Genomic DNA, 20816 nt, shown 5'->3' with positions numbered 1-20816 from the left:
TCCTGACAATAACTCACTTTGTCATTACTGTTCTCTTCTGGTTTCAAAGAAGGCTGGATTTTGCCTCTGGAAGAAGTAAAGACTATCTTGATTATAATAAGTTAGCTATCAAGTAGGGGATGCTGTGTGAGGAGGCAAGTTGACAGGGAGGGGGTGGTAGGAATTCAGTCACTATTTTATGTCCATTGAATTCTTAAGTTAAACTCAGCCAAGTTAGATCGTATGTGAATGTCTGGTTGTAGTTTCAACAGTTTTTAAAGATGTCTTGACAGAGATTTATTTGTACTGATGATATGGAAAGACTATAACTCCAGCAACCAGTGTTATTTTTAAGAGATCAAAAGGTGGAAAACTGAGCATTCAAATAACAGCTTGCCAGGGAGACCAATAACATGTCCAGGCTAGAATCCTATCCTGTAACCTAGCAGAAGCACCAATCAAACAATTCTTCTTGCTCTTGTGGAGTTCAGCACTCCTGTCTGTAAAGCAGGTACATCTCTTACCAGAGAAGAGGTTGTCTGGCATTCAGTTTCTGACTGGAAAAAAGAAACTAGAATTCTTCCCAAGCTTTTTGCCCTGCTGTGAAGATACGAAGTGCCAATATTATGGCTCCATTACATTAATTTACAGTCTCCAGAATAAAGATAGAGTGTGTCATGGACATGTTGAAATCAGTGGCAAAATTCCTACTGAATCTGGATGTAGAATTTCATCTCAGAGTTTCTGATATATTTTTACAGCCACTACTCAGCAGCAAAACATCCCTAGCCCGTGTGTGCTGAGGAATGAAGAACTCCATTTTATTTCAGACTCATAAATGGTTATTCTTAGAGTGGAATTTAAGTTCAGTAAGGAAATTGTCAGAAGGCCTAAGCATTCATTTTTACTAAATGGAGCTCTGCAATGCTACTGTAATAGGAAAATACACTTGTAGAGTTCAATTGGAATTTTTCTATTAACTTAGTAATAAGGATGCCAATTTCTGTAAAATTGTTTCTAAGTAAAATTATATACACTTCATAAGTGGCAGTAAGCCTACAGATCCATTCTTGGGTCAAACATAAATTGTTGAGGACTGGATTTTTCCTAATTTTGTGACTATTATGCCCTAGATAAATATGCTTACAGAGACCTGCATGCTTACTCTACATATAGGTTGGTAATTTTTATTTGTATGATCACCTGGGGTAGCTCCATTGGGCAGTACTTAGCATAGCATTACCTTGGAGACACTAACCTGCCCAGGTTTCATGGAGTATCCCAAGCCCTGGAGAACTTTTACACATTTACCTGTCTTAACTGACTATCAGAATAATATTTCCTTCTTCTACTTTCAAGAGGGGAAATTTCCAATAGAGTTCTACCTGCCTGAGGCTCGGCCTCTCTGGAGGTTCAGCCCTGGGTCACTGATAGCATTTTTTGTTTAAAAAAAAATAATAATAAAAAAAAAACAGCCAGAGTTTGTATGATATTTCTTCAAGGCTAATACAAGAAATTTTTGTATCAGTAAGGCACAATACTTACACCTTCAAAAATAAGTACTTAGAAGTCTCTTCTGGCCCTGGATGTGAAGTTTACTAGTGTTTAAAACATATGTAAGTCAAAAAGGAAAACAATACTGTCTTAATTTTCCATAGCCTCATGTCAGTTTTGTTAAGTGAGTTCAATTCATGGAAACTGTTACAGAATTGAGATTTTTGCTTACAAGGAAAAAGGAAGAAAAGCCCATAACAACTTTAATCATTGTATCACTGTATCTCATTGAATGAGCTATTAATTTAACATTTAGGTGAGTGTTCTCTTTTCAGCTTCTGTCACTTCAGAAAACAAAATAGCAAACATTTTTTGTTAAGGCTTTGATGCCTCTATTTTTTTTCTGTCAATTGAAATACTAAAGTATATCCCATAATGACCATGCGGTTATGCTATCAGAGTCTGACAAACTAATCCCTAATTACATGGGAAATGTCTATGAGAAGTTGAGCGGTTGGGCATTCAATGCAAGGCTAAATAGCAGAGTAATTACAACATAAAAATGCTTAGGAGATAAATAAATAGTTTTGACTAAATAGGTATTACTGTGTCAAATTAAGGTTAAACAACTGTAATTCCTCCATTTCCTGTCTTTTTAGTACTCAGTCTCATCGCTTCTACTTAAAGTTCTTTAATTTGTCATAAAAAATACTTATGTGGAGTTCTTTCCTCTAACTTCAGATTTTCCATTGTTGGCCAGAAAACACCTTAAATGACATGCATTTGTCATGACATGCTGCTTAATGTACATCTGGAAGGGACTCAGCAATTATGGTGATGAACATGATAGAATAATTGGACTGTATAGATTTGTAGTAAGCAGTACATCAGAGCAGGCATCCAGGTGTGCACACTGTACTTACTGTAACAGAAATATGCTTTGTAATATGCCTCCATTACTGAGAAGTGTTCAACTCCAGCTCACTTTTTTGCAAATAAAGGATATTTTTTATATAATATCCTTTCATTTTGTATACAGTTGAAAAACAGATTTTTTCTCAGATTGTACTTTATGTACTGAAATATATGTGCCATTTTCTCAACCATGCTACGGTTGTTGATATGCTTTTCAGGCTAACGAGTAGAACTTAATTTCCATAAGTATTCTGCTCTCTTAATATTTACATATTAAATGTATTTTGCAGAGACATCAGTAAGAGAAGGGTGTTATAGTACATATCCCCTGAGTAAATACAACTGAGCGTGGACTCTGACTTTTAACGTTTTTGTTCAACAAGTGAAAAGTAGTATTTCATTTCTCTAGCATCCCTTGGAGGCACAGGCAGAAAGAGAAAACAAATCAGCACAGAAACCTATAACAAATGTAACAACCTAGACTTGATGACATTATAAATAAAACAACTAAGACATGGTTATACACAATCTTGAAAAGTGATGAGGGCCAGACAGGTAGGAGGGTGCTCCATGGATTTTAAAGTGCATTTGGACAGCTTGAGTGCTTGAGAATCTGATTCATAGAGATCAGAAAAGGTAAATCACACTTTCCCTTTCATTTGTCATGGCCATTAAAGATAGTGAGTTAGGCAAACCAAAGCAAGTGGCTTGAACAGAAGGATACAGCATGGTATCCCAATGTGCTTCTGTGTCTGTGACAGAAACTAATCAAACATTTTTTTTGATAGTTCAGTGTACCTGGTCAAATAATACTTGGCTAGGAGTTTATTATTACAGTGAGAGTCTAATATAACAGAAAGAATGAAAGAGAATTAATTTTCTTCTGTAAGAACTGCATCCATGAAGGGCACAGTGTTTTCAAAATCAACTGGAAAAAAATATATTATTATTATTATTATTATTGTAATTATTAGCCAGGTATAAATAAGCTTTTCTCTTTATGTTCTTGGATTGGGCAGTCATGTGAATTTTTCTTGAATATCATATTATCACATATGCTACTGAATTTCTCACCTACCACTGCTGCCTTTGTTATTGTATGCCACAAGGCTAGAAAGTATTTTAAGACAGCGAATATTAATTCCTCAGGGCTATGTAACTATACAAATGCATCAAAGCAGTCTGTGCTTCTATAAAGTTATTTTTAAACAAAGCTAAACTTAAAGACCAAAAGGAAAAACATCTTAATTGCTACAGTAATGCCAGAGTGGTGTATTTTGTGGAATTAGTTAAGTTCTGTTTCTGTGGAAACAAAGATATTAATTTGTTGGCTCTCCAATGATTTATAAAACCCTTTAAGAATTTCCAGCTCTTTCAGATAAAGTCAGACCATTAGTCAAACATTAGATGGCCTTGTGTATATTTACCACATGGATGTTGTCATAAAATCAACATCACCCTGTTTCATGTATTGTAGTATACAACTGAAAACATAATCTGATGCTGAGCAATGGTGAGGATGCTGTTTTCATCAGGACTTGAATATAGCACAAGTTGTTTCTATATAATTTTCCAAAATAATTCTCATATCAATATGAAGAGCACAGAATATTTTGGCTGGGCTAGGAGTTCCACACTCCTTCTCCCTAGAGGTACCATTCAGGTCAGTCACATAAGAGTTTGAGACAGCAGAAGCCTTGTGTTCCCCACCTCCTACTCCCAGTAGTGCTGTGTACCAGCAGGAGCTTGAATCTCCAGCACACTGCTGTAGCTTCTGCCAAGCTCCCTGCTGCAGGGATCTGGTGGCTGCAAGGGAGAGATGTGTTGATGTTTTGGTCTTTAGAGCTAGCATCGATGTGGCAAGGGCAGGAGATGGGTTAATAAAACAGTCTGACCTCCTAGATCAAGCTGTTCCCCCAGACTCTCAGCCCACAGCTACAGAAGCAGACAAAAGGGGAGATGTGTAAACTAAAGCATGTGTAATGGGGTGTGTGGGGACCAATGGGAGCCTGCAGCAGCAATGGCACGTGGGGCTCTGGAGGACAACAGGAGAGGCTGAGGGTGCCACGGGTGTGCACAGCTCTCCCTGTTGAACAGGCACTCTCTAAGAGATGTCAGTTATTAATTCAGTTATTGTTGTGAACTGGAAACTTGAAATACACTTCTGGGAAGCAGCTCCACATACAGCAAAGGCTATAAATAATGACTCAGGCTGTGCTCTGCTGTGAGAGAAAACAAGATTCAAGCCAGCTCTTTTGCCTGGATCAGGTTCAGCCCTGTTCCCCAGATCTGCTTTTTCCTTTGACTGGAGGGAACTCTGGATTCAGGTGTGGATCTCTGCCACTCCAGACTGTGCCTGTCAAATACTTCGAAACACACTCACAGGTTTAGCAAACAAATCACATCTCTCCAAAATGAGTTTTTGCAGAGGGAACCTGTGCCAGCCACGTGTTTTTTATTAGCTGTGACATGCACAAAGCTGGAGCAGAGCTGGGGGGTACAGAGCAGCACAGTGAATGGGAACAGGGGGGCAAAGATGCAAGAAAGGGGCTGTGTTCCTTCCAGGCCTCCAGCCACAACCCACCAAGAAACAGAGCCACGTGGAGGCTTTTCTAAGTCAGCAGAACATTATTGCTCTCCTATCATCTCCTGCATTATGGAGCTTGCCTTAGAAACAGCTGAATCTTAGAAATGAGTCCTGTGCAAGCTCAGCCAACTCAGGAATGCCCAGCTCTGTCAGCACAGGAAATGATTTCAATTACTTTTCTCGCAGTATCAGCTTCTTCACAGATTTTCTTTCCGAGTTGTTACTTATTGCACGGTCAATTTATTACATGTTAAATTTTATTCTTACACTAGTGTCATTTTTTTCTTCATCCTTTGTCGCTCAGCTAAGAAAACATAGTGGAAACACTTGTGTTTGTTCACCGCAGTAAACACGCTTTTGTAGGTGTTCTGGATTTAATACTTGATACAGGGATCCCTAATTATATTTTCCCCAAAAAGAAATCTCCTGAAATTGGGACTCAGCTTCAAGTTACTCTGTTGGAAGAATTTGGCCTTTATAATGAAATTCTTTCTTCATGGAGTTACTTAGGCATATCAAATTGCCACATGATTGATGTGATCGCTCTTCTGTAAATGCTAATTGCTGGGTCTGTTCTTTCCTGCAGTTATGTGCTCTTCATAGCAGAACTTCACACCTCTGGTTGAGAGATCAACTCCAGATAGACCCCATTTCTTGTTCTTCCTTGCTCAGAAGCTTTCACTTTATCTCTGCTGACCTTGGCTTGACAGACTAGGCAGGCATTTCCTTCGAGGCATCTCTTTCACAACTTTAACTAATGTTTTCTGCTGATTCCAAGGTTGCAGTTTGTTCGTCTGCACTTATTTTCTGAGAAAAGATCTCTCTTGTTAATTTTTTTTTTTTTTCTTTTTCTGGCTATGATCCAGATTTCTGTAGCGGAACAGATTTCATAGAGCTACTGCATTTTCAAGGTCTCTTTGACTTTTAAGCAACTGTTCATTCAGCAGGGCTGACAGTCTTTTTCAACTCAGAAACAGTTCATGAGATTCAGTAATTTTTCCTTATTTGGAATTACACTGTTTTGACTAAAACCTACTACCTGACTTTCCTGATTTCTATGTTATTATTATTACTATTACTATTATTTTTCAGGTTTTAATTAAATATATATTTAATTCATAAAAGTATATTCATATATTCATAAATAGTGAGCAAATTCTCTCCTAGGAAAAGTTCCATGCATCATCTAGCACTCTGGTGATCATCACACAGTGCTAGAAGTGGTTATTTTCTTTATTAGCCAGCATGATAAAAATTGATCAAAATATCTCTCATATTTTTATCTTTCAAATTCCTGTCTAGGATCCCCCACTCATATCAAGAGTGTTTCATTGTTAATTCATACAAAATTCTTAGTTTTGGCAGTCTTTCCAGGTATTTCCTCTAGCACTGAAGAGGTGAAAATGACTGCACGTATTAAAGGATAAGAGGAAAACCACACAGATAACAATTCTGAATGCCTCGAGGGCTGCTGGAAGCCATAGTCTCAGGGATCTGCTGTTGTCTGTGTCCTGAAGGTGTTCAGATTTAGGCACTGTTCTCTCCGCTTGTGTAATTTGTGAACATTCTATGTTTCTTCACTTTCCAATGAGCAGCTGTAATTAACTGGAAGTTTTGTTCTTGCTTAGTGTCGAAGGAAGCCATCCTAGGTATGGCTTGCTTTTCTGGCAAAAGGGAAAATGACCTGTGAGCATTACAAACTGAATTTTCAACTATTTTCAAAGTAGCAAGGTTTTACTGGCCATCTCTGGGCTATCCTAGACCCAGTCTCTTCTAAATTTAAACTAGAGAATAATTCTTTGCAACGTTCCAAAGAGAAAAAGGGAACAAGAGGGCAACAAGAGAGGCAAGTGAACGTGAATATGACACAGTGCACAGAGAAGCCTGATACACCAACATCTGCTATGAGTGGCTTCGATGCTGTGAAGGCTTAAGATTGGCACAGGACATAAACTGTGCTAAAATGATTATTCAGCATATTCATTAATTCGTTATGCTTTCCTTTTGGAAATTAATTTGCAGAAACATTAATTCCCCTCCTTCCTTAGGAGACAGTCTCAAAGTTAATAGATGTTAATGGGGCAGGAGTGGATCTTGCAAACAGCTTTTTGCATCCCACGATGGCAAACTTTTGCTGTCGCTCAGGCTCATTGCTCCCCTGCCTCCATGAAGGAGTGATTCATGACTATGGGAAGATTTTGCCAGGTCAGAATTGAGGTTTTGAGGCTGCTGGTCAAATAATCTTGGTTCCTGGCTGTAGGATCCGCAGTGCAACAGCGGTTGCATTGATCCAGAGAGACTAATGCTTCACAGTGGTGAGCCAATTCTCACCTCTTCTGTTTGTCCCTTAGAAAATATCTCCCGCTGAATCTGTAGAAATGTGCTGCTTCATGGCTGTGTTCAACAGTGGCATTTCTGTAGTGAATCTACTGGACTGTTATAATTTTTTTTTCTATGTTTGAGAGCTACCCAGAGCCCAGCTTGAAAGAGAAAGCAGCTAAAGGATTTGCAGTGGGAGAAGCTGCTTATGCTGGAAGCGCAGTCGCGAAGAACTGGCATGTACTGAAACTTGATAGAGTTTTACTGCCAAAACCTCCTCTAGATACTTCATAAAAGAACCTCCAGCTCATCTCACTTTGATTAGCTTCTGAGGCACAATTGCTGCAATGAAAAAAACCTAGTGATTTGCATGTGTCGACAATTATTCTAACAGTAACAACCTGATTATACTAGGTGTGCTAGTCCCAGATACGGTGTGTTATTCCCTAGCTTTAGGAATAATTCAGATAGTTATAGCCTCTGGGTTCATTTAACCATAGCCCTAATCGCTTCTGATTAAAAAATACATAAATGTGTTTGGTCTTTTTGTTGTTGTTACACCTCAGCTTCTAGGATTTTTTTTATTATTATTTTTTTGCCCTGCAGGAAAGAAAAGCTGAAAATTACTTCTTGGTACAGGGTAACATTTTGGAAGACTGTACAATGAAAACAACAAAAATGTTTTTCCTTTTCATACGGTTTATTTAACTACTTCATTATTACAATTTTAGTATTCACATTTGATTAATTGCTGTCAATTCTGGTGGTTATTGTCATTATTATTATTATTATTTTTATTCTATTTGCAATAACAGTCCAGTTACTTTCTTGATGTTTACTGAGGGTTCTGTGCCTATTCCTTCTCCACACAAATAACTAATTAGTCAACCATTCTCTGATCTGATATTTCTCAGTGGCAGGGGACTATAAACTGAATTTCATCTAATTTTTCATTCTGTTTTGATCATATCATTGTAGATGGATAATTGCGATGAAAGCCAACCTGCTAAATCACCATGTGACGTGCAAAATAAAGTTGAAACGATGAATATTTTTGCTCTGATGGTGAGGTGGGGTGCATAAATTTAAAAGAGCCCTTCAGATGAAAGTAGAAGACATTACTGTCTGTAGTGTGGCTGCAGCCCTACAAACTCATCCCTTTGGGCACAAGAACTGCTCCCAGGGCTAAAATTTATGAGATGAGAGCCCAGCCTCAAGACTGCTCGATCGCTGCCTGAGAAAAGCAGCTCGTTGCCTTTTAAGTGTGGTGCAGAATGGACCTGTTCTAATTTCCACTGTGCTCCCTCTGATTCAGTGAGTAGCAGGAGACAGTACTGGGTATATATTGATCTGTCTTTAGCAGTAGGGATGAGCAGCTGAAGCTGTCTCATTTGACCTTCTATGCTAAATCCCATATGCTGCAATTTGTCTGTATTGGCAATACTTCATTTTTATTTCAATGAGACAAAAAACATTTCTGTGTGAGGTATGCTCCTTAATTCTCTCTGCGGGGTCTGCACGTGGCTCAGAGTGAAGCCAGGAGAAAATTGCACAAACAGAGATATCTCAGCAAATAATCCCCTCCCACCCATAGAAAACAATATTTATGTTGCAGCCCAATTAACCTCACAAAGGATTGAAGTAAGCAATTTCTTGTGGTTTTGTTTTGCTTCCTTGGGTTTAGTTCTGTGTTATTTTTTAAGGAAAATCATTTCCACCAAGATTTGGTTGTAAGTAGAAAACACACCTCTGTGTGTTATGTTTTCTTATTTCTAATGGGAATATGCATATATATAAAATTTTAAATTGGCATTTTACTTTTTAAAACTGGAAATAGTCACAATAGTACCGGCACGTTGCTATGGACCAAGTAGTGTCTGAGATTTCCACTTTGTTTTTTTCTGCCTGTTTAGATACCGTGTAAAAAAAAAAAAAGGTACATTTTTGAAATTGTTTTTACACTTCCAGCAGAATTTCCTATTGTTATTGACGTGGCTCAGACAGATACCTGGGGAAAGTCAGTAGCAGAGAGAAGTCATCCTCCCGAGCACTGGGCAGACTGGTTTGTACTGTATGTTATTCATAAAGAGAAAGTGAGGCTGCAGACGGCTCAGACAGAAGCTTGTTCTAGAGAATATTCTGTGTCTGTACTGCTTGGAGCTGTAGAACAAATTGCTGAGCTTCTCCAGTGCTGTGCTTGGCCCTGTGGTACCACAGTGTCCTTTAGGACAAGATGAAATGACTTTTTCTTGAGACTGAATCAACAGAAAGCTGATATTAACAAGTTTCTGGTCCAAACCATGAATGTGTACTAACCTTAAGCCTTAGAAGCAATGTATATCAGTCTCGAGCAGCAGTGCTGCATTTTGTAGTGCCTTATCCTGTCCACTCTACATCCTTGCAGATATGCTTGTACTTGGGAGAGGATTATTGCCTTCTTTCATGTGCCAGGTTGGCATTTTTGCCAGAGAAGTATGTAACTATTCAAGTAGGGTTAGAATAAAGTATGTGCATGCATATGTTCAGACAGAACCTCCTCAAAACTCAAGAGAAACTGTGGGATCACCTGGGAAAGGGCTGCTGCAGTGAATTACTACTGCACTGCCCAGCCCAAAAGCTGAGCTATGCACCAGTGCTCAGCTAATGAATTCACCTTGGGATACATCCAGTTTATCACAGGGAAACATGAATTTTGTGACCAGAAATGCACAGTTACTTGTAGCACAACATTGATGGGGACTTTATTTTTTTTTTTTTTGAACTGTACTCTAAGTTGACATTTCCAGCCTGTAAAAATACAGACAGTCTGCAAGCGCATAAATCTGTTCCATGAAGCTGAAAAATGGCTATTGCATAAATCCTCTATCAGCAGTAAGTTTAAAAATGCATTTGACCTAATACCTTTCTCTAAAATGTTGCCAGAAAATATGATTTACTACAGATTTTACTTTTTTTTGTTAATGATGTATTTATTCTTATTAATAATAGAATATTTCAGTTAAACTTGGTCCCTGTGTTTTAAAATTTTTAGTTTAAAGTAGTGTACCTGAAGCAATTTGAGTATGCCTGAATTTCTGCAGGAGAGCACTGCAGGACATATTTCACAGCCTACTGCTCATTTAGTATATAGCCATACTTTTGGTAACAGTATTTCAACCTAAATTTGAAGCCACATATTTTGTATGACCATACATTTAATGTGGAAAGATGGTTAACTATGCTTAGTTCACCATTTGCAGTGTACGAATCAAATACAGGGAATGGAAAGTACAAACAGTTTGGAGATTATTTTTTTACTTTGAGTTTTTAGTATCATCATATGGAGATTGTTGGGCTTTTCTTAGCTCTGTCTTAATAGAAGATATGCATATGTCAAGGTTTTGGCCAAAGGTGGGTAGGTTTAGGATTCAAAATGGGTCTTAAAAACTGTGAGTGATGGTCTCGTGGAATCACAGAGTTAGATGCACAGAAGATATTTTCTGAAGGCTTTGAGGTTCAGTGATCAAATGTATGTTTATGCAATTGGCTGGGAAAGATCTGAAAGAGGTCTTTAATGGGATGCAAGGACTTGTTTCTCTTATAATCTGTATATCTTGGCCTGTAGGTTTTGAGATGAATTATACTTAGATTTTACCTCAGTAACAAACTGTGATGAAATACTTGCTTCTGTTTACCCCATTATATTAAATCCCATAGTTGTTTTTAAGTCATTTAAGGTCATGTCCCCAGTACAGCGGACAGACATCTGTGTTAGTTCTAAGTTAGCACTGGTCATGATCTGTCATTGATAGTACTGAGCTTAATGCAGGATTTTTTTCCCCTGTTCATTTACATTAATGGGGGAGAAGGAAAGGGCAAATGCTACAGTTAAAGAAATGATTAATCTGGCTGACTCTGTAAGGCTGTAGGTGTTGCTGTATCAACTTATGGGTGTCTTATTCATTGCGTGACAAACCAATGGCCACTATTCAACAGGGATCTCCATCAGCTCTCATGAGGATTTACCATTACCAGCTCCCATACACTGCCCGGCCATTGTTCTGATCCCTCAAATGTATACCTGAAATGTCTAGTAGCCAAGTGTCCCGTGGTCAGACCATAGAGCCAAATGGCACATGAGGCTATTAATATGTCATATATACATATTGGCATATGAAATATAATATCAATATACAATACATTATATCATGTTGTCCATAAATAGCTTGGTATGCCCATTGCATCCTCTTGGGAAGCACAAGACCCACAGCTCAGATACAGAGCGGTTATGATGAAAGCAACAAGAAATACGGGCATTAGAAAGTGACAGGGTAGCACTGCATATCTGTTTGCCCACAGCAATGCAGTTTGTCTGTGTAAGGAAAATAGTACTGATTAATTTTTGTCCCTATCTCTCCGAGCACATAGCCATTTACCTGTTGACATGCTCTTGTTATTTCAGGCAGTTTTATTTGAATTGCTAATAAATTATGAAAAAAACTTAGCTTTGAATTACTACTCAGATACTACTGCATAACAGAACACCCTAAGCAACAGCAGAATTGCACTGAAATTCTTGTGATCTTGTGCCCATAGCAGTAATGATATTGTTCTGACAATAATGCCATGCTCGCTGCATTCACTTATTTGAATGGTGTTGGAAACCAAGGCACAGAATTGCTGGGACAGACCAGTGCCAATTTTGATTGAACAGCACACTACTTGCCTCTGAGTTGAGCTCATACAGAAAGATGTGTCATACAGATCTCAGTAGAAACTACAGAACTTTTCAGGAGTTTTCAAATACGTTCTCATCCATTTCTTAATACTTCAGAGATTACAGGACCTTTTGGTAGACAAATGAGAAGGCGTGTTCAGAAGTAATATTGACAGAAGGCATGAAAAGCCTGTTGAATAATTGATTTTCCACATAAATCCTTACTAGTAGTCTTCTTCAAGCTAATGTGGTGATAAGTTAAATAGTCCTACTGGTGATCGATTTAATTGCTAGAGTTTTTGTTGGAATGATGAATTCAGTTATGCCCAGTAATGCCTCCTCTCTTCTGTTAGGGCATGCTGTGTCTATTGCTGACATAATTACTGTAGGCAAAAGGTGACAGTTACAAAGTGAAAAAGATGTTACATGGTGGACAGATAGTCTTGATTTTTCAGGTGGTTTTGATATCATGAGATGATATTTGTGTTGGCTTGATTTAAAGATTATATGATGTCTGTGTTTAGAGAATTTTTTGTTCAGAGACAAAAGGAAGGTCCCATGCTGAGCTCTTAAGAATAGAAAACATGAAGTTACCTGCCCCACTAGTCATTTTACTTCAGTAGGTCTTGAAGAGCTTGTGGAAAAATTTCAGAGACTGCCATTGTATGCTATAGTCCCAGTAGGAGTGGGACAGATATGATAACTTGAATGCACCATCTAATTGTAGGTGAAACGTTACGGATTGAGAAATGTGAATAATGTGAATGCCTTCTATTCAAAATAGAAATGTGTGTTTATACTTCTTAGGGAAAATGTTGGGTTTATTCAACCCTGATATATTTTCCTTATGTCAGTAGGGCCAGAATCCATAAAAGCTGTGAATATGAATATATGAATAAGCTTTGTTACTTTTCTGATACTGACTCCTTCCAGTCTGACTGAACAGATTGAAATGCCATGAAAATGGTTGCTATCAATATTTTGACACTTTCAGTTTCACCCAGGACCAGTAAGCATACACATGCTCACACTGACACACACACATAGAAAAGAGAATGAATCTTGAATCATCTGGTTTTATCTCTATTTTAAACACGGTTTAAAAAAGGAGTTAAGCAACTGTAGAATTTGAAAATGACATTAATTATTTTTCTGCATGTTAAGAAATCTATTCAAATTATTATTTTCTATTCCGCCTATCTCAGTACTTTTGATGTCCATCATTGCCATATGTTCTCAGTCCTTTAGCAATCATTTAGTAACTTTATCCTTTTAAAGGTTTCTCAAAGCAGAAATACACCCTTAATGTTTTAAAACTATGACTTGGTGTTGTGGTTTAACCTGGCACGTGGCTGAACACCACACAGATGTCTGCTCACCCTCTCCCTCCCTTCCCACTGCAATAGGAGAAGAGAATTAGGAAAAAAAAACAACAAAGTAGAACTTGTGGACTAAGATACAACTATTTACTAAGATAGAAAAAAGGATAATAGTTACATATTCATATATATTAGTGTATATAACAAGTGATGCACAAGCAATTGTTCACCACCCACTGACTGATGTCCAGCTAGTCCCTGAGCAGTGGAAGAGGGTGAGTTGAACTCCTACTCCCTTTGAAGCTCTTTGCACATGATGTCATATGCCTTGCTCACTAGTTAGCCCTTGTGTCATCTTGCTGCCTGTAGCTTGCAGTTAGCTCAGAGTCTAGCTGCAGGGTCAGATATCTCATTGGGCCAATACCACTGAATCACTTCTGTTGCATCCTGTTGGTCACACAATCTCTGTACAAGGTGAACTGAGCAGTGTCCAGATGTACAAGGCTGAAGCACTGCCACCCTTCCCAGCCTGTGCAGCCTGCTCACCTTAACTCCTGTCAATGCTGGCAAGCTGGCACAGATGGGTCATTCAGCACAGACTTGGCACAACTCTTTCCTGTTATGGTGATACTCAATAGGCTCAAAGTGCCTCATTTTGCCTTATTTCTCTTTCTGTTATAGTGTAAGAGCCAAGACCCCTTTACTCCACGTGGGAAAATTCTGGCAACTACTAATCTCTGGCAGTTGTTGCCAAGAGCAGCATCTGACTCTGTGCCTAGATGCCTGGCTGCTCTCCTTTGACCCCCCGGGCTATTTGACTGTTGGCTGTGAAACTGTCACTGTGGCTAGTGCAAGGCTGTGGTTCTGATAAGATTTCCATGTCCATATTATTACCTCTATTCTGTGTAGCAGTCTTCTGTGCTAATCAAACTGCCAGCCACAGACACCAGGAACTTCTGCTGGCCACACCAGGAGGCATCCTTTGAATTATTTACCTGCATTATATGAAGGGAAAGATGACATTTATACATTTAAAATTATTTCCATATATTTGCTATTTTACTGTAGCTCTGAATCAAATAGTCAAAGGGCATAGATTGATTTGTATTCCCTTCTGCATCTATAGCCTCTCTTCATCTGTGCAAAATTCTATAGCTAAAGTATATATTTTCCAGCAGATGATTTCCAGGGAATTGTTTCTTTTGCCTTGCAGTTAATGCCAGGGCATGAACCTTATGCAAGCAGATAACAACCATACTGGCTACACCCACTCACCCATCTCAGGTGTTCATATAAACCTCAGAGACTGTAACCTGATGACATGGTTTAAATTAAACAGAAGAAAACAAAGAAACTCCACAAGGCAGCACTAAATTTCACTGGTGCAATGCAGAATAAGTCAAAAATAAGCTGTAATTGGCATTCCAGAGAACATAAACTTGTATAAATCCATACAGATATACCGACATGCTTATGATTTCAAAACAGAGTGGGCAGGCACTAAGTTCATGTTTAACCACCTCAGAATGGTCAGTTATTCAATACTGCCATGTAATCAGCAGATCCCACTAGAGTAAAAAGTGAAGCTCTGTATCCTATATTTCTATATTTTTATAGTGCTTTTCTTAATGAGTTTATTCCAGATCTTTTGCTAGCAGAGTCCTCCAAAAAAGAAGAAAAAAGAAACAGAACAATTATCTTAGCTGTACTGCAGTATACTTATGATAAGTAAAAAATGTGGGAAAGACAAAGTACTACTTTTACAATATCCTGTGCCAAATCACAGGTTATACAATTCAGTTTTTTATTTGCACAGCCATCAGTGCTTTGTAGAGCAATCAGGGAAGATAATACAATCCATTTTAAATTCTCATTACTTTAAAAGTGTCGAATCTTCTTAAATTGTTTCAGGGTTAATTGAGAATTTGCAGTTTTACAATGGAGTGTGGATTGGTTAGGTTGCCCTGGTTTCATATGTTAGCACGTATTTTTGTTTCAAAGTTATAAAAACAACAATAAAAGTAAAAAAAAAAAAAGTGAAATGAAATAAGGATCTGTGTTGCTACCATTCTAGCAATTTGTTTTTACAGGAGATAAAGCTCAGGTATTGATTAGTGTTCAAATGGTTAGGTGGGAGGACACGTTGTGTTGATGGAATGTCTCACTTTGTGTTAGCAGTTGCCTTTGCTTCTTCTCCATGTATTGCCTAAGGGACAGTTTCTGCTCCTGGGGAAGGAAGCCAAGGGTTTGAAACTCTCAGCTACTCCTGTTGGAACATAAGCAAGCCATGTGTTTTGAGAGACTTAGTAAAGAACTGCTTTGACATAACCAGTGTTTATTAGCACTTCGTTCTTTTGAAATGAGAGTATTGTATTGATCTTTGGAATATAGAGCCAGCCTATAGATCAGTTTATTTAAATGGTCCTGTGAGCCACATGGCAAATCCATAAGGATTCTGGAGCCCTGTGGTTCTCAATCGAAATTCAAGTATTTCTCTGCTTTTATTTTAACCAATTATAACGGTTACCTGATATGGTATGGCCTGGGACCCATTCTTCATTTCATTCAGTGACCTTTTGCAGTGCCAACTTAATCACAGAATTTAAGCCTGAGCCATGCACTAGGTCGTTTGCTTTTGTTTTTCTTTTATCTTCAGCTGATATCAGACCTATTGCCACGTGCATTAAAATGTGCTACATGAATAATGAAATATGTTCTTGCCCACCTCAGGCATCCCAGCCCAGAGCCTGTCTGAGATCTGGGAATCATAGAATCCCGGGCAAAACTCAAAGTTGTGCAGCAGACCCTAATCAAAATAACTGCACGGTGAAAAAGCAGAAGCTTTATAGACCTAATGACTCTGAGACAAGAACTGGGGATTCAGAGGCAGCTGGGCAGGGCAGCTAACATTGCCTCTTCATAGTTAGGGGTGCCTTAGTTTGTTGGAGGGATCTAGCAACTGACCACAACTTATTTTTCCTCTTCCCAGAGGACAAGAGACCAAAGCAAGCCTTTGAAGTAGGAATTTAATAAGACCGTGTCTCTGGTTGGCCTGAAATTATTTTCCTCTTCTAGCAAATACCATTTTATTTCTTTTAACACACTTGTTTTTTCCTCTCTAACAATCTCTTCCATTTGTTTACTTGCTCAGGAGGTAGTTGCACTGATAAATTACATGCGATTTTCCCATTATCACACAGAACACCTTTCACATGAGCACCCTCACAAGGCACTGGTTTGACACCAGCTCATTAAACAATACCAGATTTCATGTCAATTGTTTATAATTTGTTTGTAGAAATGTTTATGGTTGTACCATAGTACATACCTATAGTATTTACTAAAAAAAAAAAAAGATAAACAGGTTATTAAGCTAACCATTGATTATATTATCTGAGGTTTTTTTAAAATGTTTAAAATTTCATTGGAAAGGGAATTGCTGCTGGTTAATTTAGCTCTGTATTATTATGTTGCTTAATATAATTCATTGAATATAAAATCAGGCCCTAATAATGCACATTCTTATGTTTATTACTTCAGTTACAGCTGGAAGTTCCTAGCAAAGAAAGTCCTTCCAAATATTTCCAGTGTCAGGGTCTAAATATTTGTGCTGATTAATACAAAGAGGGAACAGTAGCAAAATATGTACTATGGAATTTTGGCAGACAGCATTTTCAATTCCTTATTTCGACAACATGCAAGTACTTAAATTGCTCCAAGATTCTGAACATCTATATCAAATCATTAGAAGCAAAAAGCTATGGATCAAAAACTGCAGAACAAACGCATGCAAACTGGGCATCAGTGTACAACCAGCTCCCAAGTTAGATCCTATTGAATCAAAACTCTCTTTTTGATATCATAACCTCACAGTTTATTGCATCTCCAGACCCATCCTAAATAATTAATGGCAAGAAAAAAATGAAAAATACTTGGAAAAGCAATAAAAATAAATAAATCCTAGTCCAAGCAGGATTTTGAGCCTAGAAAAAGTATGTGAGAGGATTTATGAAGTCCGTAAATACCACTTGTATTGCAGAGGTCTGCTGGAAGTGTTCAGATACTTTAGCTGTATAACACTCCAAAGACTGTTAGTAGGAAGCAGATCCTATATAATGTTTCAGATATTGATTTCTCTATGAAGCTCTGGGGCTTCTGTATCCAAAGATATTGGCTCAAACCTCTCTGTGTTTCTTTGTCAAATGAACCTAACGATAATGCTCCATTTCAAAAGGAAGGCACCAAGTGTGTTGTTTTTTTGTTGGTTTTTTTTTTTCCAAGTTTTAAGAAATCCACCCCATACAAGCCTATGACTGAGAAGGTGTATTCTTTTGTAATGACATAATTCTTTCTAAATATGCATATTGATAATGATTTTTTTTCTTTTTATTTAGGTATTCTGTTTACAAGGATCCAGCAAGCTGGCTAGAGATTAACCCCACCAATGGAACTGTTGTCACCACTGCTATCCTGGATCGGGAATCTCCCCACGTTCAGAATAACATATACACTGCTCTCTTTTTGGCAATAGACAGTGGTGAGTAGCTTTTATGGATTGTATTCATTAAATATAGAATTAACTGTTTTTCTTTTTGAAAGCTCCTCTTCAAAAAGGTAAATATGTGTATGATTAAGCAGTTTGTTAGCTGGACATCCGAAGGTACAAGAGATCATTGCAATAACAAAGAAAAAATGTCAAATTCAGAACAGCTTTGATTTAAGGTTACATCTCAAATATTTATTCCTACGCTGAGATCTCGATAAGAGATGCAAATAGTACGTGAATATTCTTGGAAAGTAATAAATCATCTTTATCAGAGTTAATTTCTTTGTAACATTTGGGCAGTTAGTAAGCCTAAGGCACCTAAATTCCAATAAAAACTTGTCCCTGATATGCTGAATTCTATTCTATTCAATGCAGTGACAGTGGCAATAAAAACATAAGTTAAAACCCTTGTTAAAATGCAATATTTTTACAATATTATGAGGATTAAATTCCTTCTGTCTAATATAATCAAAATTAAACTATCTAGTGAAAATTCAGTAAGCGACTTTTGTAGCATAAAGAAAAGAGAAAATCGTGAACATTTCTCCAAATCTCCAGAGCTAACGGCGCCAAATAAATAACACATTTGTCCATAATATAACAGCTAATATGTTAACATTTCTTCCACAGCTGCAACTGGTTTAGTCCCGGTGATGAATTGCAAACTGTTCTTTTTAGGAGAGTAATTCTGTGTATACAAACCACATGACTCAGGAAACATTTGCAGGGCCTGACAGGGGGGAAAAAAAAGAAAGAAAAAAGTGGCATTGCCTTAAATATAAAAGATCTGCTGGCATGATGATTCTCTTATCATTCATAAACAGATTTTTGTAGGGAAATTTCCATAGCAAAATGTAGCACTAAACTTGTTTCTGTTTTTAACTTGCTATCAAGTAAAGAAGTTTTAAATGTATCTTAAAACATGGTACACCAGGAAGTGTCCCTTCAGGATGAAGGTAACATGCCAGGACAGTATTACTGAGGGATTATCAGAAGAACAAAGTTCCACGTGTTTTAAAGGTGAAGTCAAATATCCTCAAAGAGAAGAGGTGGAACACAGCTATAAAATGTTGAATAATTCCTATTGTGGGAATCAGTCTGAATGAAGATGCATTTTCCTTACTTTTGGGTAGATGCTTATCTTACTCTCAGCACAGTTACACTCATTAATTGGCTATTGTAAAGCAGGAGCCTTATTGCTTGGTGAGCCCTCTTTAGTTCCCAGAACTTTTTCCATGCTGGAAAAACAAAAGGAGGAAAATGTGTCTGAAAGGTGCATAAAACAGCACAGGATGTGGTGACATGAGTGGGACACAAAGGAATCCTGTTCAGCTGACATACTGAGTCAGCATCAACTCTAGCAGCTGCTGTGTTTATTTCTAATTTGGTAGGCCTGTTAGCATGGAAGCTCATCTACTCCAACATTATTGACTTTTTTAATGAAGTAATAGCACTGGCACGCCAAGGTGCCAATGATGGTCATTCAAACATGATTACTGTGCTGTGTGTCTGTGAACTGTGTGGTTTATAAGGGTATTATATAATTATTATATTATTATATAATATGGCAAGATTCTAAAATGAAATTAAACTTTGGACATTAGTCCCTGCAAAGGCACCTTAGTCCAACATTACAAGGACAAATTATTTTCTGCTAGTTTTCATAGCACGTGGAACATATTAACTACAGAAGGGATTCTGTTTTTTACTATATTCCATTTTTGCCTGTTTCTAGAATGACCATGCATAGGTATCTTACTTCAGCTGAAGGGTAGAGACAGCTGAAGGCAAAACTCGTGATCATACTGTTTTCTTCCCCTTCCACTGCTACCAGTGGAGAACCTGTTACTGGATAGATCAGACACTGACTGTTGGTTATTACACTTCAGTGCAGGGGACAAGTGTTGGGGCATTTTTCTGCTCTGTAAAGTGCTTGAGATTTCAGGCACAAGTCAAAGCAGGAGCTTCGTGGTTGGTGGCCCTTTGTATAAATCCATCACATCTCTTCAGTAAATCACAAAAGCTTTCTTAATGTGTAGGACATGAGAATAATCATGAGAGAATTATTAGACAATAGACTCCACTGCAGAAAATAATATAGTTATTTATTATGTATATATGACATATATATATGACTAGATGACCTCTAGAGGTCCCTTCCAACCCCTACAATTCTGTGATATATTATTTCTGAATTTGATACTATTATCCAATTAACTGAAGAGAAATGTAGCTAAGTATGATCTATATTATATCAGTTCTAAACAGTTCCTGTGCATTCCCAAACATAACTTGATGGACACAGTATTAATTTTATAGATAATAAAGTTTGACCTTTTATTGAGGGAAATTTCATGGTAAAAAGAACTTTTTGGAATGAATATCCTAATTTGCTCTGTACTTTTGATTTCAGTAAAGGTCAAGGTAGTGTCTTTAGAATTTGAAAACTCTTTATTAAAGACTTGTGTGGACATAGAATCTCTAGTCTATTAAGAAAGAAATTAAATAATGGTAGGAAATATCATGAAGCAGAGTTAACACGCTGAAGTGTCATGAACTGTGTTTAATCTGAGAATGAGCTCATGACAGGATAAAGTCAGGTTTATGCAAGCTTGGTTTCATTCGACCTTATCAGGGGTTACTGAGATTAACAAAAGTGCCAACAATTGTGGCTATTTTATTTCCTTTATTCATCATTCTAATCACTAAAAACAATGAAATATCATCAGCATAAAGTACAATTATTGGGAGTATATGTGCAAACCACATGTGTATAAGCAATAAATCACTTGAGCTTGAGATACCTGCTTGGATCAGGTCTTCCAGGTGATTTGCTGTGTAACTATGTTATACAAATCCTATTACATTCTGGAGCATTTGAGATGACTCTCATAAAGCATAAGGCCAATATGTTTTTCTCATAAAAGCTGTCGTGCTAAAAACTCTTCTGGAATTGTCCTT

At 37.6% G+C, this 20816-nt stretch overlaps 1 protein-coding gene across 2 annotated transcripts in view; it reads left to right on the top strand.

The window, feature by feature from the left end:
- CDH13 (cadherin 13) overlaps positions 1–20816 on the top strand; it is a 427603-nt gene that overhangs the window by 382932 nt on the left and 23855 nt on the right. For both annotated transcript variants that reach the window (XM_065733108.1, XM_065733107.1), the window contains exon 11: positions 17704–17846. In XM_065733108.1, the coding sequence (XP_065589180.1) occupies positions 17704–17846 (143 nt within the window). The remainder of the gene's footprint in view (positions 1–17703; positions 17847–20816) is intronic.

The sequence above is a fragment of the Cyrtonyx montezumae genome, unplaced genomic scaffold (genome assembly GCF_038088225.1).
Source record: "Cyrtonyx montezumae isolate F1298 unplaced genomic scaffold, pur_monq_1.0 scaffold_17, whole genome shotgun sequence".
In the NCBI taxonomy this organism is placed as follows: Eukaryota; Metazoa; Chordata; class Aves; order Galliformes; family Odontophoridae; genus Cyrtonyx; species Cyrtonyx montezumae.
The sequence above is the reverse complement of the archived record's forward strand: the minus strand, read 5'-3'. Positions and strand labels throughout refer to the sequence as shown.